This window comes from Simochromis diagramma, unplaced genomic scaffold (assembly GCF_900408965.1).
Source record: "Simochromis diagramma unplaced genomic scaffold, fSimDia1.1 OVJJ01000802.1, whole genome shotgun sequence".
NCBI classification, from domain to species: Eukaryota; Metazoa; Chordata; class Actinopteri; order Cichliformes; family Cichlidae; genus Simochromis; species Simochromis diagramma.
The window spans coordinates 6192516-6216415 of record NW_024387492.1 but is presented as its reverse complement, the minus strand read 5'-3'; the positions used below and the strand labels follow the sequence as shown (position 1 = coordinate 6216415).

The window sequence follows — 23900 nt, the reverse complement described above, 5'->3', positions numbered from 1 at the left end:
GTTGGTTGCGAGGAAAATGCTATTTATTGCAAACTCCTTTACATTTTGAATGCAATATACTTACGGGAAAGTAAATGTTCAAAAACAGTGTTTGTGTGGCTGATGCAGTGTTATGATTTAGCTAGCGACAGGCCAAAGTGACCACGACTCCTGTAGCGATTAATGACCCATGACCGGCTTTCACCATCTCCCTGTTTTGTTTTGTTTTCCCCCTCAACTATGACAGGAGTCATGCAGCTGTGGGATGTAAGAAACAAAAGAACTGTAAGAAGGCTAATTTATTGTTATAATTAAAGAAAGATAACAAACCAAACTACATCAGTAGCGTGAGTGTAAGTCACTGACTGCTTTATTAGATACCACAACTCCTTGTTAATGTAAATACCTAATCAGCCAATCACGTACCAGCAATTCAATGCATTTAGGCACGCAGACATGGTCATGGTGACCTGCTAAAATTTAAACTGAACATAAGAATGGGAAAGAACGGTGAACATCTTATTTGATGTGGCATTGTTGTTGGTGCCAGATGGACTGGTGAGTATTTGCTGGGATTTCCAACACAACCGTCTGGAGGGTTTGCAGAGCATGGCCTCACAAAGAGAGAATATCCAATGAGTAGCAGCTCTCTGGGTGAAAATGACTTGTTTATGTCAGATGTCACAATAGAAAACTGAAAAAGCATTGTCTGGTTTGATGACTCATGATTCCTTCAGTGACATTTGGGTGGTAAGTGTCAGAATTTGGTTTAAACAACATAAAAGCACGAAGTTCAGGCTGGTGGTGGTTGAGGATATTTTCTTGGCACCCTTTGGGCCCTACTGCACTGCAATAAGCCTACTTGGTTAGTATTGCTGACCACATCCATCCTTTTATGACCACAGCGTACCCATCTTCTGATGGCTGCTTCCAGCAGGATAACACATCATGTCGCAAATCTCAAATTATCCAACAGTGGTTTCTTTAACATGAGTTTACTGCACTCAAATGCCCTCCCTGGTAATTGGATCTCAATCCAATAGAGCACCTTTGGGATGTGGTGGAACCAGAAATTCATATCACGGATGCGCCAACAAATCTGCATCAAGCTATTTATAGAGACTGGAGTATAACTGCCAGAATATCCTTATAACCTGAATCCAAACAGTAGTATTAAACTGTTGTAGCTCAAATGTACATTTTTCTTACGATGAGAAATTGTTTTTGATTACAATTGGCTCACTGTAAATAAATTGTGAAATGTGTTTTGTTTTTTTAAAACACTATTACTTTTCCTGTCATGTTGTCATGGTAATAAGCATACACCACATGCCTTTGGCTCAACAATCCAACGATGACTGAGTTCGTCGGTCCAGATTTCTGAGAGTCCTGGACTGTCAGACACATAATAATGTCGCTTTGCATAACCAAAACAAAAGAGAAAACTACAGCCGAGTCGGCAGTTACAGCACCGCCCGTGATTCAGAGATGAGAGGAAATTAAAAGTAGGGATTGAACTGAAATTAGTGGGAGAGATGGGAAAAATAGGAGGGGGATAGAGAGGGACCACAAAGTAGAGATCAATATCTTTTGTATAATTACCTTCAGCTTCCTGGGTTGCTAGGAAACCAAACAGAAATGAGAGAGAGAGACGTAGAGAGAGAGAGAGAGATGAAAACTGAGACCGAGATTAATTTCAGGCTTTCGCAGATTTGCAACTGTGTTTAAATAAAGCTCGCGCGAGCAGACTGGAGAAGTGGTGAAGAAGATGAGGAAGAGAAGTTGAAAAGTGAGATATGGGGGATTAAGTGGAAGTCAGGGGAGGAGTGGGGGGGTGGTATGTCAGTATTTCAGCTATTGCATGAATGATAGCTGAAATACTGACAGTGATTGTCTCTTTGTCTGAGCTCGCTCTCTACTGCCCTTGAGTTGTCTTCTTTTTTTCATCCCTCATCTGCTTTGTCTCAGCTTCCCGTCCTTCTCCTTTCTTCCTAGGTTTTGTAAACCTGCTGTAAACCCAGCTGTGTATTCACGGGAAAGAACAGCAGGTAGCTTTGAAAATGAGCGCTGCAATTACACAATCATTACACAATCCATCAGTTGTAATTATCTATATTACAGACTGGGGACATTTGTAAATGTGTGTCTTCTCTCAACCATTATCTGACGCTCACATAAAGCGCTCGTGGAGATGTGTGAACACATTAAATAAATGTAAACAAAAAGGACTGGGCTGTAATCAGTTGGATTGGAATTAAGCTGCAGGAAAATCGTGCAAAGGTTTTCTTTAGGGTCATCATGCAAGATAATTTAAGCAACAGTGTGTAATTTTTTGCATTAGCTTTATGGATCGACTTCATTCAGAGGCAGCAAATGATGGCACTGTTCCTTTAAATGGAGGGGGGCAGAGGGAGAGAAAACAGGGAGAGGGAGAGAGAGACGTAGTAGAAAAACGGGGGTCGGTGTGTGCGCTGTCTGCTCTCTGTCTTGGAGAGGTGTGTAGGATTAGCAGGATTTTACTGAAGAAAGAAAGAAAAAGAAAGAAAAAAGAGAAAGAAAGAAAGAAAATAAGAAATTGCAGCACATAGTTTGAGGACTTTACTGAAGATGTTGAAAATATTTTAAGGAGGCTTCCTTAAGGACACGCTGGACATGTATGGAAACAAACAGACGATGTCACTGACTTCTGATGATGGACACGGTGCTTTTTAAGGACTCACAGTTGCAGGATTTTGAAACTTCTGCTTTGTTTGAGACTTTTTTCCCTGATTTAAATTTACTTTTTCAGACGAATCTCTGCATCTCCCTCATATGTTCTTGAAGACAATTGCTCTCCTGAGACGTGGATATGTGTGAACATTTGTTAAGCTGACTTTAAAAATATATCTCATCTCAAATAAAATTAAATATGCATTGCTTTTCTATAAACAGTTTAACCCTTTTTGCCACAAATTCACATTTCTAGCTTGTTGCTGCTCCTGTTTATTTGCCAGTGAATGTGTCATAAGCTGTGATTGTAGAGCCAGCTGATGACATGAACTGCTGAATATTTAGCTAATCCTCTGTGGATACAACTATTTTTGACATTTATTTTTGCCCTCATCTAAATCCTAATCCAGGGGAAACAAATCTCACCCACTCACCTGAAGCTGCTTTTAATCTAAAGAGAAAAGAGAGATGGCACAGAAAGACGGAGGAACGGAGCAGGGGCGTGTCAAAACAGATGATAATCTGGGGACTAAAGCCATGTCCGGGGGCCCTACAGCAGGTGGAGGAGTGGTGGTGGAGGTCAGGGAGAAGAAAGGCCCTCTGAGAGCTGCAATTCCCACTATGCCTTTCCCCTTGGCGGTCATCTGTCTTTTTCTGAATACCTTCATACCTGGACTTGGTAAGATAAATCACACTTTCTTTTTCTTTCCTTTTCTAATTCCCTCTAATTTCACCTGGGTTTTGATTTGGTTTGGGGCTCAGGTGCAAACAGTCAGCAAACTCACAAGACGAGGTGTACAAATGTAAAGGCAAAAAGAAAAAAGAAATACTACATGAATTAGATCAGAAAACTCAGAGGAGTGAAAAAAATAGTCTCCCTGCTTGTATTTTCCTGGCTACTTCCATAAATGTGTGAGAAACGTGTTAAGAATAAGACCCCACTCACACATTGTGTTACAGTAAGAAGCTCACGGGCTCAGTCTGCCAGGTGTTAATAAAGTCCGTGCAGCTACATCATCACAGCAGGTAGACACATCCTCACTGAGGACACACTCAACACGTGTCATTTTCATACAAAGCTCATGTTATGGGAATCACATGATACACAAATCCATAACTAATCATCATATTTGTAAAATGGACACAAATTGCATTTTTTTTCTTTTAATATGTTATTTAGAAATGGGGTTTTTTCTTACTACAAAAGTGTATGAAAGAGCTGAATTAAGCTCCTGGAGCTGACAGCATAGTACTTGTAGATTTATCCAAATTGAAACTTTAAAAAAAGGATTTTATACATTTAAAGGCATTTCACATTTAGTTAAATCTGTAGCAAAAAATCCCAAAACAAGAAAACTAAAATATGAATTTAAATGACAACAAAGCAGCAGAGCTGAGTCTGACTCACTTTAATGTGTGCACAGTTCACCCACACATTCTCAGGTGTGTGATGAAGCCGGTGGTCTCGCTGTGTGTGTATTTCTAAGCAGACATCGACCGGGTTTGCAGCTCATTAGCTAATGGAAGGGTGTTTCTGCCTTCTGTTCTGCCTTCTCCATCTAATTCCTCCACTTTGTCACATTATGTAACATCTGGTAGCTAATGACACACAGATACGCTCATCGCCACTACATAACAAAGCCCACCGCCGCCGCCAGACTGATACACGCGCACACACAAATACAGATATAATGAGCGGCTGTCAACAAATTAATACTGCTACATAAGGCTTTGAAAGACATTTAGTCACACGCGTCCGCACCCCGGCATTCACACACAGCTGTTTACTCATCAGTTCAGTGGTTTGATTCAAACGCAGCAGAACGTCAGGAATGATAACACGGAGCTGATTTCAAGGAAAAGTAGAATATGTAGAAAGCAATAAAGTGAAAGTCACTACGAGGAAAAAGATTTGGTGACATGTGGAAAACATCAGTTATAAGGAACATCCTAGAGCTCAATTCACCAAATAACCAAGGGAGAGCCTTCCCCCTCCCCACATTTCCTCCCCCTCTGATCTAGTGGGCATATCTCATGGGATTCATACTCCTCCCTACTCTCGCCGTGTTTATTTGTTATACTTCCATCTAAAAATAGCCTTCAAATCCCAACTATTTTCTCACATTCATTCCTATTTTCCTCTCTTTTGACTCACATTCAGGAGTCTGTTTGCTGCCACCTTTCTTTAAGTGTTGAATTGTTGACTCCTCGAGACTGCCGCAAACATTACAACAGGGTCAGCAAACCCCCGCTGACCTGTCTTCCCTTTTCTTGACAGGAGCACAAAATTGATCCCTAATATGTGCGGAAAGCAGCACGGCAGCCCTTCATCGAAGAGCGTGTGTTTACAGTGTGTGTGTGCGTGTATGTGTGTCAGTTTGCCTGAATGCATTGACATTTCATTGAATAGCTGTTGCCATGACAACCCTGACTAAAATGAACACAATGCATGCATGGCAGTGTGTGTGTGTAGTTTGGCTCTAACTGACTGGGACTGAAAAGAGCGTCTCGATCTATTCAGCCTGCCGACAAAATAAAATTTAGAAATGTGTAATTGAATTTGGACATGAGCCAAAGCCCCCCAGACATTCATGTTCATGCAAAGGTACAACAGGTCAGGATAACAGGTGATACAGCACCTGGCGCAGTAGTAACTATTATTGGTATGACATCTCTGGCACTATTACTACAGAAACCTAAAGATCCGCTCCAGGTTTGTCTGATTGTTGGGGCACACTTGTCCTTGAGTCAAAAGCATTGAGATAAAGCAGCCGGCCTGCCTTGAGTCTTTCAAATGTGACAAAGTATGTCTAATAGTACTTCTTAAGCTGAATATTTAACATGTTACATACCATTTATTTAATCTCCACAAACAGATCAAGTGTAAAAACTTTGCACGGAACTGTGTAACAGTGGTGTCAAAGTCAAACCATTTCATGCATAGTAGGCAGTTCACATATCATGTGGCTATTGACTAGTAGGCTCAAATCTAGCCAGACGTGTTTCCTCAGCCTCTAAAATCAACGACTACACCTCTGTGTTGACTTTCAGGATTTAAACAGCCTCTGTCTCACAAGCCTACGTGATTAAACTTTGCATTAACCCCGCCTCTGCCTGCTGACATGTTAAGAACAAGAATCTTATATCATCCCAGCAATGTAACAGAGACTGAGTTAAAAACTACAGGCGAGTACCACACAAGCTGTTAGCAGCTTCAGTGTAAACTGATACAAGAGCTGTAAATAATTACGCACACTTACTGTGGAAGAAACTCCGGGTCACTGGTTGCATTACGATATTTGCCATAAGAGGAGAGGAAAGTGTGAAGCTTTAAAACACTTAAGTGAATATATGACTTAGTCCTCTCAGTGTGTGTGTTCCTGTGAGATTGACTGCATGTAATATTAGAGACACTGCAGTGTGTCGTTGCTGAGTTCTGTTGATATCTCGTGTCTGAATTTTCATGTGTTTACTTGCACTAAAATTAGCAGTGTTCCTCTCTTACTCCACTCAGTCTCACTTGTCTACAGCACTGGGCAAAAGCAATTTGCATGATTAATGCTCATAGTGCACACGTTTTCATTAAAAATACTAATTTAAAACATAATCCAGTAGTGTATGGGTTTTTTGTCAGTCCCATTTCTGCAACTGCATTACATTTTCTGATACTAGAAAAAAAAAACAACCCTCGATTAGCATTTTTTGGCATCTGGCAGCTTTTCCTCATTCTTTATTCTGTATTCAGTGGTCGCTCAAACTAAATTCTGTCACATAAAGAATACATTCAATACATTGAATTTGACATGTAAAACCAACAGAAATAGAGAATGTTGCATCATATTTGCAGGAAATGATGAATTAAAAAAAGAATTGGAGTTTGTGATGAATATTTTTTTTTAAAAAACAGGTACATGTTAACAATCGTTGTTTCACTCAGGTTGGCGTTCATTCTTGGTCTAATTTAGATACTAGAGATCGTTAGCTTGCCAGCTTGGGTCATTCAATTGGAGAGGGACTAACCGAGAGCTACATGCTCTCTCGTCACCAGAGCCGAGAACGCTGCTTGTTGTCATTAGCTTTCTCTAAACTGAGGACTTTATATTTGCTAAGACAGAATGTGTCATCCTCCAACAAATTCAAACGATGTATGACAAGGAAGAGAGCAGGGCGACAAAGCACAGGCTGACCTGGATATTTGACTTAGTTTCATGTTAAATATGTGTTCACAGGGCAAGCCAATTGAGCCAAAGACATGCTGTTTTGCTAACACTTTACTGGCTGCAAACACAAAAACATGTAAAGCTGCTTGAAGTTCTTTAGTAGTAGGTGGCTAGCTACTCTGCAAGGGAGGGAATGTTATCCATAGTTTTGTTATAACCCGTGACTTTTGAGTTTAAAAGCAACACTGGCAAAGGTGCGCTGAGTAACAAAAGCAATATGTCCAGTGAGGTGATACTCCTTAAAAGTCAGGGGCAGGTTCAGCCTAAAAATGCTTTGCAAATGGCTGCAGGCTGAAAAACATTTCACTGAAAGACTGTGCAACTGTCTATGAAGTATGTTTGTTTTTCCTTTGGTGGTTTTGTCAGAAGTGTTACCCAATCAGCAGCAACTATTTTAAAAATCGTGTGGTATCTAAAAGTCAGTGCACAAAATGAATCAGTTGTCACTGGTCTAACACGTGGGTGACATAACAGTGTGTTCAGTGCACAATTGCTCTTATTTACAAAATAAATAAATATATGGTACTTTTAGTTAGGGATTAAGTCAGCCTACTTCACCATTTTTTGAGGTCATTTGATAGAAAGAAAAAGAATATTGTACACAGAAATATACATTGATTCATGTCTAATTGTTTAGACGTTTTTTATTAATATGTTTTCTTTCTATCCACCCAGCCTGCAGATAACTGAAGAACCCTTATAACACGAGTAACCACATAAATTGTAACTGTTACTGAAAAATATTATGCGATTACTGTAACATGTTTCTTTGTATCATGTTACACTAACACTGGTTATAAACTAACATTCCAAGAGCTAATGTTAAGCTTGAGTGTCATAAAAAGCACACTTACTCTCTGATAGACAGTTTAATTACATTGAATGATAGTTTGCTAACTCTTCAGGTCTAGCAATGTTTTATCTACTTTAGAGAACCGCAGGTAAAAGAGGATAAGAGCAGCAGAGGCAATAAGCAGCTAACAGAGGCTAACAACAGATAAAAGAGGCTAAGAGCAGCTAACAGAAGCTATGAGCAGCTAACAGAGGCTATGAGCAAGTAAAAGAGACTAAGAGCAGCTAACATAAGCTAATAACAATTAACAGAGGCTAACAACACGTAAAAGAGGATAAGAGCAGCAAACAAAGGCAATGAGCACCTAACAGGGGCTAACAACAGGTAAAACAGGCTATGATCAGCTAACGGAGGCTAACAAAAGATAAAAGAGCATAAGAGCAGCAAACAGAGGCTAACAGCAGGTAAAAGAGGATAAGAGCAGCTAATAGTGGCAAAAACTGTAGCACTTACTGACAGAGAGGTTCAGTATATCCTCAGCAGGTCACCTCAATATCACTGTGATGTAAGTTACTGACTTGTATCAAACTCCTTCAACAAAGTTTTACGGCCTCCTTCAGAGTAAAAAAATACGTACACCAGCTACCCATGAAACCCAGTACAGGAGAGTTGACTGCAATCTACTGAGATCGAGTGGTGAGATTTAACAAATTGTAATTTTAAGGCACATTTTTTCTCAAGAAAATGCTGAATGCATTTTCTTTTCTTTAGATTTGAACTACCTGATGATCTTTCTTTCTCTCTTTTCCCTCAATATTTAATTTTTTTTAAAAAACAACAACAAAACTTTATCTAAGACTTGCAAACTATAGTCAATGGAAGGAGGAGTTTCACATCTATATAAAGGGGGAGCTTTTCCCTTTCCACCTGTCAGCTTTAAGGTGGACTGGCCTTAAAGGTGGAGTACCTCGATACTTAAGTGATACACCTGATTACTGGTTACTTTGAGTTGGTATGCAAGTACCATTTCATCTAATCAACACAGCTTTACAGTTCACATCCTCCGTTGTTTTCTGGTCCTTTCTCTTCCTTCCTGTTTTCTCTCTCCCTTTATGTCTGCTTCTCTTGCTGTCTTGACACTCTTACACTCCATCATTAACCTCCCACACTACCAGTGGGTGCTTTGTAGAGTTCTCTGTGTAATTATAGTAATTAGTCTGGGTAATATCTACTGACACACATAGACACAAACACGCATGTACGTACTCACAATATCCCACATGCGACATACAACGAAGCCAAGAGCTTTTCGCACCTAGAGGATTGTTGGATTTCTCTAGCAGAAAACTGAAAGATTTATTCTGACTTTATTATTGCATCAGCTCAACGTATATTGTTAAGCAAAGTATATTGTTAAGCACATATATTTGTTCAGGTTTTGCCCAGCTGCAATTATTTAGCGGAGTATTTTCCTTATAGTTAGCTCTGTGCTCTTTGATTACATGCTGACTAAAATGCTCTCCACTGATCAATTTACTGTTTTGATAGTTTTAATATGATCTAAGAATTAATCCAACATATAATAATTTTGGAAATATATTTAAAGTTATATCATTTTTTCCTTATGCAAAATCCTCTTATATTCAGGCAAGTGATCATTAATGCCAAAATGATAATTTGACTTAATAATTTGACTTAATTTAAACTTATTTAATCAATGTGGTTTTATTTGACAAAGTGACACACTGATAAATTCGAAGAGCCCAACTCTGCAGTTCTCATAGCATTTTAGTATCTTTCAGTTGACTGTTTTGGTTTTACATTCAGTTATCCTTCATCATCCTGCTTTCTCAGATTCAAATATTTCTTAATTTCGAAGAATGAACTTGTAGGTTTTGGTGTGCTGAGCCAAACAAATACTCCAAATTGTTTTGTTTTTTCAAAAGCGGATCTAATATTTAGTTGCATTGCTATTTGATAAATTATATTGGAACAGACAGCAAAAACTTCATTGGGAACACCTGTTCAACTGCTTGTTAAGACAAATATTTAATCAGCCAAACATATGACCAAGACAAGCAGCTAAAGTTCAAAGCATCAGAATGGGGAATAAAGTTTATTAAAATGATTCGGAACGTGGCATGTTTGTTGGTGCCAGTTCGGCTGAGTATTTAAGAAACTGCTGATCTACTGAGACTATCTCTAGAGTTTACAGAAAATGGCCTGAAAAAGAAAAAATATCCAGTGAGCAGTACTACTCTGTTGGGATGTGAGCGATGACTCAAAAATGCCTTATTGATGCCAGAGATCAGAGGAGACTGCTTCAAGCTAGGAAGTAAACAGTAACTCAGTAACTCTTGTTACAACCAAGGTATGCAGAAGAGCACATCTGAATGCACAACATGTCGAACCAGGAAACAGATGGCTGCAGCAGAAGACCACACTACTCCTGTCAGAAAAGAACAGGAAACTAAGGCTACAACTGAACAATAAAGGCTGCTTGGTCTGATCAGCCTTGATTTGTGCTGTCATGGCAGGTTAGCCCTGTGACAGATTGACAGCCTGTCAAAATGCCACAGCCTACCTAAGTATTGAAGAATTGAGGGGTTTTGAAGGTAAAAAAGGGTCCAAACTAGTACTAGTAAGGTGTACCTAATAACGCATCCAGTGAAAGCAACACATGTGAACAGTACCTAACAGAGACCGCTGACGTTGGAAGTCATGCAGAAGAAGTAAAACTAAACAGACCATAGAAATCCTTTTGTGCATGCCAAAACTCTGACGGAAGTGATGCGTAACCATTCAGCTACCAGCTGGCTGTCAATCACAGCTAATGTCTGGAGGTGGGCAGCACCTAAGGCAGCCAGAGCATCTGCTGGTGGGTGTGGCCTCTGTGACCTGAAAATTTCTGCTCCTGATCAGACCACGTCGGTCCTGGATGGACTCTCATTTTAGCCCGCTGTTGCTCTTTCTGCTCGAGGCTTTGAAATGAGCAAAGAAAATATGAGGGTTCATCTCTTCCTTTCCACCAATTTATGTACTTACTTATCTTACTTTTCTGTGACAGTCAAGTATAAGCCTTGTGAGAGTAAATATTACATTTTATGTCATTCAGATTCATCAGATGTGCTCGGACAATCCAGACTCATACTATTGCAGTGCTTCTGTTGAAAGATTCACCACGATACAACTGTCTCCAAACGCATAGTTAATGAAAGAGACTGACACTGGATGGAAATTTTGAAGCAGAGAGAGAGAGAGAGAGAGAAAGAAAATGAAACAGAGAAAAAAGTGAGAAACTAACTTATACATGAGCTGGCCTTTACTTTCTACTTAGAAAAAAAAAGCACACACAGCCGGCAGCCTGGCAGAGCCTGCTCCTCCCTCCCCCCACCTGTTCTGCTTGCTGTGTTATTTGAATTTCACCAATGTGACAAGAAATGGAGCTGGCAGAAAGGGAAGGGCCAAGGCCATGATGCACACAACGCCCACCAGGCATTTCTTATGTCGCATGCAATATTCACAGTATTTAGTCTTTACAAAAAGCCTGCGGAGAGCAAGCCCAAGCGTCAGCTGATTGTTTGAACAATTTAGGCTTTTTTAGGTCTTAAAAAGGTTCTTTGATGTTGTGACTTTGAGAAAATACTATACTATCACATATTCAGACACATAAGAGCTATTTTAAGCTCAACAAGAACTTGTGAGTAAATATGACCTAATTAAAATATGACATCTGCAGCATCTTTACTTTAAACACTGTGGGTCTGAAATCCACAAGTCTGCAAAATGATTTAATCTGAGCATTTATATTCTGCAAATGTCACAAGAATGGAATTTGTCTTCTGTTTATAGGTTTATTTTTTGATTTTAGTTTTTATGCACTCATTGAAAAACTGGACCCAGAAGTTGTATACGTGGATGCTCAAACTCGTGCATACAGTTTCACACAGAGCATTTACTGTGCAGGGGATGGTCTCCAGGCTTTCAGATAGCAGGATAAGGAGTGCGACTGGACTTAATTCAGACAGATAAGAGTTGAACATTGAGATAATCCTGTTTCAGCTCTATTACAAACAGCCAGTATATGTGCTTTTTCTCCAGGGCATAGACACATTGCTGCAATGGCCAGGTACCTGCCACCGGGAAAACCTTAAGTACTGACTCTCTCTCTTAGACACAGAAAAAACACCCCAAAACAAAACATAGAGAACAGCTTCTTTAGTCTAGCTTCAGTTATTTCTCTGTGGCAGAGAGAAACATTTTGCTCTTCAGGTGTGACTGGTTGTATCACCTTATACAGCTGCTTTTATTTCCATGCACATCTTTACTGTATACAGAGATCTGACGAAGTACTGAGAGTAAACAAGTAAATAAATCTGTTTTAATAAGTGTTTTACTACTTTTACTACGTTATATTAATAGTATTGATGCTTTTGACATCTTAGAAATTGGGCAGCTCTCAACTGCTCCTATAATAATAATACAAAAACAAAACTGAATGCATAAAATGAAGTGCTGGTTTTTCTTAGCCCAGAATGGGCCTCTGAGGGGGTGACTGCACATTTAAGCTCAATCATTTGACTCACTGCTACTGCTACACAGTAGCAGTGAGTCAAATTTCTTTTGTTAACAGTAATCTACCACTTTTCATTTCTGAAAGTTTGAATAAATATTAAGATAACAACTATTGTTGTACTTGAATTAAAAAAAAACCAAACAAACCCCAAAAAGGCTTTACAAAATCATTGTTTACGGTGATTTTGCTTTCTTAATTGGGATGGGACAAGGGTCCTGAAACTAAAACAAAAAGATGATTTTTCACATTTTAAGTGTTTCTTATGACACTGATTTAAGTTCAAGGCTTATAAGTTCCTTCTTTTGTTCATATTGGACCTGATGCAGTACAGCGGGGAGCAGTGTTGGTCAAGTTACTTGAAAAAAGTAATCAGTAACTAATTACCGATTACTTCCCCAAAAAAGTAATCCCATTACTTTACTCATTACTTATTTTCAAAAGTAATTAATTACTTAGTTACTTAGTTACTTTTTAAAAACATGATTTACAACCTGAATAGGTAATAAAGCGATAGATCTTTCAGCCCAATTCTACTTTTTCTACATAATCCAGCATACAAAATGTAATCAAATGGAAAAGTCTCTTTTTAAAACTTGTTTTATTAGTTTTAATCTTTTAACTTTATGCATCAAGCAAAAATTTAATTATATGCAACATTCTCTGACTGGAAGAAATTTGTTTAACATTTAAACTTATTTTCTGCACATTCCAGAACATAAAATAATTCTTTTTTTTGTGTTTCTCTGTGAGTTTCCCATCACGTGGTAGTGCACTCGGTGCTTGCTTGGAAGTTCAGGGGTTTTTTTCGCTGTAAAAAGAAGTTTTCTTCCCACGCACAACGGACACTAATGTTTTTGTCACTTTTTATGGAATCAAACTCAAAGTAAGGTCAGTACTTCCACACTTTAAACGCCGCACGCTCATACTCTCTCCCGCACTCGATATATGATCCATTGTTGATCTGCACACAGCTGTTGTCACGAACGTCGCACTCGCTTACGTCACTGTCATGAGACATTCTCGCAAAAAAATCACGGTTTTAGTAACGCAGTAACGCAGCGTTCCTACGGGAAAGTAACGGTAATCTAATTACCGTTTTTGCAATAGTAATCCCTTACTTTACACGTTACCTGAAAAAAGTAATCAGATTACAGTAACGCGTTACTGCCCATCTCTGGCGGGGAGTAATGTCATGACTGACAGCTGCAGTCACAGAAAATCTTTCTTATCTCTCTTCAGGGATTAAGTACAGATGCAGTGCTGAGAGGAAATGCAGCATTTACTGTCCATGACCGTGACTGTGTGTTTCAAACCAATAAAGAGAGATGTGATGTAATTTCTTTAAGAAGTCTTCAGGAATAATTCTCCAGGCTTCTTGAAGGACATTCAAAGCTGTTTTCCTGGATGATCACACACTGCTTCACTAATGTTGAGGTCCGGTTTCTGGGGAGGTCAGTCCATGACTGATACTTCCAGTTTTCCTTCTTTAGGTTAGCTTCTTGAGAGCTAAACTTCCACAGAGAAAATTTCTGATTCTTTGGGAATCAGCTTGTTGGTACAGAATTAACTATTTTATATCTGTCCAATTGTGTCATGTTTTGGCATTCATGCATAGATTGTTCAGGACTTTCCTGAAAATGAGTGGAAAAGCAGCCAATGTCCAAAGAAAACCTTTGAAAGACCTTCAGAAAGTCTGGAGAACTATTGCTTGAGACCCCTTAAAAAGTAACAAAACAATCTGGCTCTTCAGAACCAAAATGTTAAAAAATTAGGGGTGACTCAAGACTTTTGCACATTCATGTACATTTAAGGTCCTTTAAGTGTACTCATGCCCTGAATAGCTGTCTACAAATTACTCCACATGATTTTGTTGAAGGCTTATTGTATTCAATATATCCGCATTTGTCTCAAAGCACTAAGTTGTGTAAGTGCAATTTACCTGTGTGATGTTTCTATTTGAAACAATAAAAAAACCCGTTCTGGTTCATTTCATCCGGAGTCTGTTTTGGTCTCGCTGGAGATTAACCAGAATGGAAAACTCCTCAAAGGTTTTTATCATGTCGGACTATAAACATCGCAGAGATATTTGATAGCAAAGTACATCAGAGCTGTTAAAACAATAACTTCTTGGATTTTTTTGGTAACAGTATGACTTGTGGTGTTTTTCCCACAGGCACCTTCATCTCAGCGTTCACAGTGCTGTGCGGCGCTCGCAGTGAGCTGATCTCAGAGCGAGGTGTTTGCTGTGTATTCTGGCTCAACGTAGCGGCAGCCCTGATTCAGATCCTCACAGCTGTTATCATGGTCGGATGGATCATGAGCATCTTCTGGGGAATGGACATGGTCATCCTGGCAAGTCAGTAGCAGCTACTAGTGTCTGTGTTTGTCTTCCCCTTTGCTTTCTTTTCTCCACATGTGTCACATGCACTTTTAAAGTTAGTTTCAGCAAGCTAAACATAAGGTCCGGGGACCAGAATTGGCCCAGTAAAGAGTCCGATCTGGCCCTCTGAATGGTTCAAATAAAAAGCATAAATTTTGATTTGTTTTTTTCTGTGGATCATCTGTGGATTAACAGAAACTTTTGTTTAAAATTACAGGACAATCTGGGCAATGAGCTACTGGAACTTTTTTCTGTAATTTAACAGATTTTGTTCTTACCATTTAAGCACAGATTTCTTTCATTTAATACCGAAACATTTCTTTATCATGTCAAAAAAACTCAGACGTACTGTTGAAATTACACTTCTTTTCCTTATATTGAGTTATTTCATGGGTTAACTGTGTAGTTAAATTGATTTACACTGACAGAAAGGGGGAGTTTCACCGGTCTGGCCCAAACCAGCCATCACTGACGGCAACCAAAGCCCTCCCATGTGCTCCAAAAATTACTCTGTTTGCACTAAATGCCCTCCAGTAAATTATCTTTAGTTATTTAACACAAATCTGCGCTCCCTGACCTGCTGCTGTTAAAGCAGAACTTATTTTATTTCACTTAGAAAATATCAAAGCTAAATATTGCATCCTCAAGACGTGGCAGAGCCGAAAAATGAAACAACATAATTACGACCCATTTTTAAAGAATTGTATGATCAGCTGGAAACCAGGGCGCTCGGTGAGATTTGTTGCTGGTTTGGGTCTTTTCTGTGGTTTTTATTGGTGAAAAAAACAAAAATAAAATAAAATAAAGCAGGATAATAGCAGCATTATCCTTCAAGGCCTGTGTTGCAAAGGGATGCAATCAGTGGCTCTGGATTACAAAGTTGTTCAAAGGATTTTACATTAATCGTGCAGAAACATGAAAGAAAGAAAGATGCAGAGAACAGACATGAAAAGGTTGGGTAATTTTACCACCCTCTCTGTCAGGAACTCAGCCTCTCCTTAGGCACTGATGCATGAACAAGTGCACACACACACACACGCACAAGAGTCACCATTGTCTCAGTGCAGCCTTTGAATTATCCACAGCCCTGTAAGTGTCCTTATGTGAGGTAGCCTAATTGCTGCCTGCCTGCGCCACCAGAGTGTATCGATTCGCACACGCCTGCGAGAACGTGCGTGTTTGTTGTGCGCGAGGTACAGTAATTGTGTGTGTGTGGGAGTGAGCGGCCCCCCCGGTGTGTTTTTGTTCACTGATCCCCGCTGTTTTTCAGGCCTCTGGGCACACATCTTCTGCAACTGTTACTGTAAAAATCATTCTCTGGTAGCATGTTGAATATTCGGGTTTGCGTAAGATGACTGTTTCCCAGTTGGACTGAAATAATGCCGGCTGTTTATTTAGAAGATCAGTTGTTATTCAGTTATTCATTACCACAATACGCGATAGCTTTGAGAGTTCATGCTCGTATGGGTTGATTCAGCTTTCTTCCTCTATGCATTTAATGCCTCTGAAAATGTGGTCTCTGTGTGAGCTTCCTCCCTCTCTCCCTCTAATGAGCCTGTGCTGTATATGATCAGTTTCCTCTCTCTTCATAACTCCAGCTCCACATACATGGCTGCCGCCCTCTTCTTTTTTTCCCATCTATCTAATGATCGTGGTGTTATCTCCCTCCCACTGATCGCCTTCCATCTGCCTTTTTTCTCCATCCAGTGATTGTTCCTGTTTGATCTTCTCATATCTTTGCTTCCTCTCTTCCTCTCCTTCCTGCTCACTCTCACATAATTCCTCCCACTCGCTGCCCGCTCCCCAGTCTTCCTCGCCACCTCAGTTTCTTCTTCAGTTTTTGGTTTTCACTGGTTCCCGTCTCCATCTCTCATCCCATCGATCCAGTGGATGAGGGTCATGTTACTGTAAATGTGTTCATTTGATCATGTAATGTACCCTGCCACTCAGATGTTTGAGGTCACTTCCAAATGTCCTTGCTTTTAAAGAACTGGAATATCTACTTAAGCATACAGATGATCATTGTCAGCCACCACTGCTCCAGTGTTTCACGGGCTCAGAGTGCTCTCGAAAACAAGTTTTTCGTGTTAAAAGACCGAGGTTAAAACTGAAAAGCAGTTTTTTTGTTTGCTTGTAAGATACTAGCACGGCAGAAAACTGTTGCTCATCCCAACAGATGAAAGCTGCTCCAGATAACGACTGCAAACAAACAAACGCTGACCAGCTACATCTCGCTCTGCCTTCAGAAATGCTTTAATTCTTGATAATGGCAGATTCAACAACATGCTGGAAACAACCCTCGGAGAGTTTGGTCCATGTTGAAATGACAGCATCACACAGTTGATGCAGATTTATGGTATTGAGAGCTGAGAAATTTCATGCCAAATTCTTACCTGACCATCTGAAACTGAAACTCATCAGACCGGGCAACGTTTTTCAAATCTTCCGTTGTCCAATTTTGGCGAACCATAGTCTCAGTTTTCTGTTCTTACCTGACAGAAATGACAGCCGATGTGGTCTTCTGCTGCACAAGGACTAAAAGTCCTTGTAAAGTCCCCACCTGCACCACCCCTTTGATAACACAATGACCCTCTGGAACAAAGGAGTGATGGTTGCTGACAATGTACAAAAAAATACTGATTATAATATTTAATAAATATGAGATGATAAATAACTGATTATTCTGTTAAACAATAACTTTTAAACTAAGATAAAAACTCATTTTGTTTCAACAGTGAGGATGTTTACGTTACCCCCAAAACTGCTGCGTTTATTTGTAGCTCAAAAGGGTTTCATAGTTCATACTGAACTGTTTTCTTTGAACTACATCAGTGCTGCCAGCTACACACATCACCTTAAAAACAGTGAAACGTGTTCTCACTAACCGTCTCTTGTCTCTTTTCTCCCCCTCTACGCTGCTCCTTCACGAAAGTTTCTGATGGTAGGTGTCTCTTTTTTCCCTTCTTTTACAACCAACAGTCCCCCACTGAGTTAATAAAACTGCGGAGGATGTAGAAGCAAGTCAAAGAAATAGCGAACAGCGAGCTTTTTTTTTTTCTTCTAAATTTAACACAGTTATTGTAAGCCAGAAACAAACAGTTACCCTTAAAGGACTTCAACACAAATCGGAACGTTCTCACGATCTTGGCAGCAAGAGTTTGGCAACTCACTGCTTTCTATTTGTGTGACAACGTCCTGCTCATCAGTGGACTGAGCTGTCATGGAGCCTGGTCTGCTAAGCTCAGTAAATGTTCATACACATCCAGCCATGTTTAATCCGACATACCTGATTCGAAACTATGGTATCGCACCATGTAATATGACTAAAAGCTTAGTGACGGCTTTACTAACTGAGCTGAGTTTACCCATGGTGTGTGCGATTAAAGAGCTCCACAAGAATGCTCAGTTCTCATTCCCAGAGTTAACCATCCATTTTCTTAACTGCTTGTCCATCTTCAGGGTAAGGAGGGCTGGAAGGACCAGGAAAATCCCTGGATAACCATGCCTACCCATTTGGAAACACCATTTAAGCCAGGCTTGTCCAACTCCAGGCCTCGAGGGCTGGTGTCCTGCAGGTTTTAGATCTCACCCTGGGTAAACACACCTGAATCAAATGATTAGTTCATTACCAGGCCTCTGGAGAACTACAAGACATGCTGAGGAGGTCAGTTAGCCATTTAAATCAGCTGTGATGGATCAAGGACACATCTGAAACCTGCAGGACACCGCCCCTCGAGGCCTGGGTTTGGACACCGCTGATTTAAGCTAACATGCATGTCTTTGGACTGTGGGATGAAGCAATGTTAGACGCATTTAGAACAAGCACACTCCAGGCAACTGGTGGATTCTGAGTTATTTGTCATGGATAACAACATTAAACAAAGTCTGCATGCTTGTTCTACTAGACAAACCCAAGTCTGCTGCTCCACTCACATGACTCCCTCCTCCCACTTTAACATATATCCAACACACCGCGTAATCACAGTACTGCACCTAATCTGCCAGTACTTATTCTAATGCAGGGGGTATGGGCATACATAGACTCTTCCAGGAGTTAAGCTGCTGCCATCACTGCTGCTGCTGCTGCTGCTTACAGTGTTTCAACATCTTCCCCCGTCATCCTGTAGGTTTTGGGGGAGATTTGGAGCTTTTTCCTATGGGGGAAATAAGCATTACCTTTCCTCCCTCCCTGCAGAGATAATGCTTGGTTTATAGTTCTGGGTTAAATGTGCGGCAGACCTAAAACACTGCAAACTACACTATGCACCTTGCCAACCTCTGTCATAGGTCTATTTGGAAGTATTGTGCTGCATAAACACAGCACATTTGCTTAACTGTATTAAACATGCTTGTGCAGTATAGGCACATGCCATTATCTTGTTGCCAAAGCTCTGTTCTCGTTTCTATTGACTCTTATTTGCGCTTTATTATCTCCAAGCCCAGCATGTTCAGCTCACCTCCACCTGTGATGGCAAAAAGATGCAGAAACAGCTGTGCAAAAGTATCTCCAACAACAACAGGATTCAAAGCAGCCTGGTTTTGCCCCTCATGCCTCGTGGTAGTCCCCACCAGGGTCCTGCCAAGTTCCGCTTTCAATTTTGCCAAATTGAATGAAATGAGGAGTAAAATCATGACTGCTGTCAACAGTTCAAAATGAATGATTTGTAATTGCATGCGGGCATTTATAAACTTTTTTAAAAATGATAGCAGGGACACCAAATGATAGAGAGCCTTGTGTTCCCTCCCTCCTCAGGCTGCAGAGACCAGGGCATTCCTCAGGATGTGTGAGGGAAGCCGCTCTCATGCTAGCTGGTGGGTCGCACGGACAGCTTGACCTCTTTGACCTCCCCAAAGGTGACTTTTTCATTAGTAATGACCTTGAGCTGACACCGTGTAGAGGCCGAGATGTGATGAATGGATTCATTAATGAACAGTGAAGCGAGAGGCTGCCCTTCATGGAAATCTTTAATCGCTGGCTGCTGATTGGTCACATTTACGTTTGCCGAAAATTATACTTAGCATTTACAGCCACAAGAAATATAAGGGATAATAATGATATTAATAATGAATAAAAACTACATGTGTTGACTTTGTTGAGTAATTATAAAAGCGATGTTGGATTTTTTTTCATTGTTCTTTGATTTAATTGCCAAATATGGATAAAGGAAAATTTGTGAGCTGCTTGATTGAGCTGCCCCAGGACTTTTTATCACATGTTTTAAATGTTGTATCAGAGACTACCTTTAGCCTTAGCTTCTAGTGTATTGTGGCCTTTCCCTTACAGTTTTGTTATAATATCAAATCGCCAGTCTTCTCCATGTAATGTCAGGATATACAGTAACAGCCACAGCACTGTATGTCCATCGATCTTCATACAAAACAATCCCAAAACTCAACATCACAGCACATGAGCCCGGGCTGTGAAACACACGTCTTCCTGTGGAGCATGTCATGGTTAAAATACAACACCATGCTACGCGATATTCACTCAACTTTGAGTAAAAACTCATGACAATGGATAGAAAATCTGCAACCAGGCGATTATCTTATCCTTGATAATAAAGCTAATATGTTTTTTTGCTGGTCACATGATGTGCGTGAGCCTAAAAAAAACCTGAGAAAAACCGAGTTAAAAATGATTCATTCTTCCTGATGAATATTTGATTTGAGTTTTCATACCTCTTAAATGTGTAAATCAGTGCCAAAGGGATATAGCACATTATTCCTGCACTGTATCTAATTAACAGTCTCAAAATATCAGCTCCCACTATTAATCACTCTGGAAGACACACTGTCTGTCACATTATGATGAAGATAAAGTTACAGGCCCATGTTCGAACAGCTATTGTTTGTTAATTGATGAGAGTCGGTGGAAGCCGCCAGCTCCTCCCATTAGAAACTCCGAGCTCCCTTTTTGAAACAATCAGATCAGAAACATTTAAAGCTGATTAATTCACTGTTTCGTGTCACATGCAGCCAAACGTAAGTGGTGCGTTTGTGTGATGGATAGTGTGCAATATTCAAGAGGGAGACTGAAGAATGTGGTTCAGCTGTGTAAGTGGTCCTGAAGCTAAAAGGGGGAGAAATGTGCATCACTCTGTAAGTTGCGGTGGAATTGTTGAGCCAAATAAAGCCTTTCCCATGATACCCCATCAGCTTTCTCATGCACCACATCATTGCCCTATTTCCCTTAAAAAAATACCCAAGAGTATAACAAGTCAAAAAGGCTATAAAAAATAAAAATAAAGTAAATGACAATGAAAAACAGTGTACTAGATCAAAATTATTAAGTGTGTTGGCAGGAAATAATTAATAAAATCAGGTTCATTTATACCCTATTTCTTTCCCTGATCACTAAGACTTTAAATGCAGATACCTTCGAGGAAGAACATTAATGGCCGGCTATTGTACATTTTTTAAGTTATAATAGAGTTCTGTTTTTTCTTTGGCAAGAGCCAGGACTTAAGGGACTGCAAATGCTTACGTTTAAATCACCATCAGCTATTTTATGTTTAGACCTGATTCTTGTGGATGTGAAGTTTGGTTTCTCGTTGATGTGTGACTGAGAGCAGTGGTAGGGTTTAGCTGGGAGCGGGCCACCACAATAAAGACTCTTAAAGCGATGAATCAGCCCGACATTTGTCTTCAGTGTAGCTGTTAATGGTACTGACTGCAACAACAATCACTTAACTGAGTGGTGCAAGGTCAGTGTTGCTTCAGGATGTGTTTTACATTAATAGACTGCTTATAGAGATTACGATAGAAGTGATAAAACGACCTTACAATAGCAAATAAACAGCTGCAGTGTTACACTGTAAAGCTCAATCACTCACTGGCCATTTCATTAGGTTTACCTCACATGGCAGCAACTCTGTCCATTTAGGCATGCAGACATGGTCAAGATCAAGATCAAGATCAGAGAATGGCCAGATTTCAATGGCCAAACTGATAGGAAGGCAACACTAACTCAAATAACCTTCTCTGAATGCACTACACCTTAACGCACATGGGCCACAGCAGCAGAAGACCACTGGGTGCCACTCATGTCTGCTATAAACAAGAAACTGAAACTAGAGCTCACACTGGCTCATCAAAATTGGACATTAGGAGATTGGAAAAATGTTGCCTTGTCTGATGAGTCTCAATTTCGGCTGCAAAATGCAGAGGGTCAGAATTTGGCATAAGCAACATAAAAGCATGAATCCATCCTGCCTTTTTTAAAAGATTTAGGCTGCTGAGCCCCTGAGTACCAACTGAGCATTGTTTAAAGACCACAGCCTCCACAGTGGCCACAGTGTACCCGTCTTCTGATGGCTACTTCCATCAGAATAACTCACAAAGCCGAGGTCATCGATTTTTGAACATGACAGTGAGTTCAAATGACCTCCACAGTCATCGGATCTCAATCCAATAGGACGCCTTTGGGATGTGATGGGACAGGAGATTCAGCCAACAAATCCACAGCAACTATGTGATGCTATCATGTCAACATGGACCAAAATCTCTGAGAAATGTTTCCAGCAACTTGTTGCATTTGTGCCACGAACAGTTAAGGCAGTTCTGAAGGCAAACGTGGATCCAACCCATTACTAGCAAGGTGTACCTAATGAAGTGGTTGTGACTAGTCTACTGACTAGAGTTTAAACAATAGCAAATCTCACCAACAGCACTTTACTGTATTTTAACAATGGAATTTGTTTGCTGCTGAAAACAGTAAAAATGCTCCTCAGAGCGTTTTAAATACAGGTACGCGAATCATTTCTTATGACATATGAAATAGAAAAGTGGACTCGTAATAATACAAATTCATTCATCCATGTGATTTTTACCCCATACTTTGTAATGCTGATAAATCACTTTGAGTTTTTTTTTATGATATTCGTTATTTTAGACAAATGCCTTTTAGGAAGATTTCTGTATTTTAGTTGAGAACACCAATATTTTTATGTTTTAAATGTGCACATGTCGTACAGTGTTAGTGTGTGAACATAGAGGTAATGATAATGATGATGATGGTAATGATGTCTGTAATGGTGATGATATCTTATGCCTTACAATGGACTGATGTTCTCTCGCATGTGTTTCTGTATGTGTGGTGCTGGAGTTTCTTTTCATAGATCTAAATATGAAACGATTTTGTCACAATCCTGTTTTTTTTTTGTTTGTTTGTTTCTTTAGTGTGTTTAAGGGGGAACATTAAATAGATGTAATGCTTTTTTTTAAATTGTAGAACAGTATTTTTTTTCTGCATGAATCTTTGGTGTCAAATGACCACTTGCATAATTTATGATTGTGGCTTATTTTTGTGGCTTTGCTGCGTCGGTATTAAGCAGTTTGAGGCAAATGATATAAAAGTCTTGCAATTAAAAGTCATTTTAGTCCAAATATGAGAAACTTGTAACTGTATGGTGAGTGCTTTGTTGAATCAATATATGCCTCAGTCATTAACTACAATGACTTCTTGCACATTTATTAACTGCTTCCTACTAACCTAACAGAAAGACTTCTTGGTTATTCATCCTCTAAATTAAAGGTGTTTCATATTTGTGGAGTGTCTCACCTGCATTCAATCTGGTTTAATAGCTGCAGTCTCTGTTTTTCATCTGGAAACCATAAAGCAGCATTTATGCTTTACATTTTTATGTAAATAAATCATTTGTGGATGGACTTTCATTTGACTCGTATTTTTGAACGCGTCTGCTGGTTGCAGACCGTGACATGTTTGACATTTATCTCCAGTATAAACTTGATTGTTGAAAGTCTGTTTCATCCAGAAACTGCAGTAATGTGCAAAAGTCTTGAGCAACCCTGTATTACTGTATATTTTGCCCCCAGACTGTCTTGTCATTTTTAAGACCAGTGGCTCAAGAACTGCTGGTCTTGAGCAATAGTTCTCCAGACTTATTTTCTCTTTATGTTTGATTGTTAAACCATTTACCATTGAACTATGAATCATTCAAGCATAAAACAGGCACCAAACCCAAGGGAAGAACCAATGCTGTGTCTGCTTACAACGGACAATTTTGCAAAGATCTCATTTAAAGTTGTACCTTTAGGCACTTTATTAGTAAAAGTCTGCTGCAAAAACAGTTAGACCCAATTTCTTTTGTTGAATCTACAAAAAATGCCAAAGATAAAACAGTCTGACATAAAATTGTATTTTTGTAGTGATTCCCAAAGAGCAGCTGAAAACTGCATGTAACTCATGCTGTGTAGTGTGTCCTTCAAAAAAAAAAACCCCAA

The 23900-nt window shown here is 39.7% G+C and overlaps 1 protein-coding gene across 1 annotated transcript; it reads left to right on the top strand.

The window, feature by feature from the left end:
• The first annotated feature begins 2445 nt into the window (after positions 1-2445).
• stum (stum, mechanosensory transduction mediator homolog) lies at positions 2446-23330 on the top strand. Its single transcript, XM_040017486.1, has 4 exons — positions 2446-3367; positions 14451-14633; positions 17590-17598; positions 19411-23330. Exons 1-4 carry the CDS (start codon positions 3157-3159, stop codon positions 19443-19445), a joined length of 438 nt encoding a protein of 145 aa, XP_039873420.1. The 5' UTR covers positions 2446-3156; the 3' UTR covers positions 19446-23330.
• Positions 23331-23900: the final 570 nt, after the last annotated feature.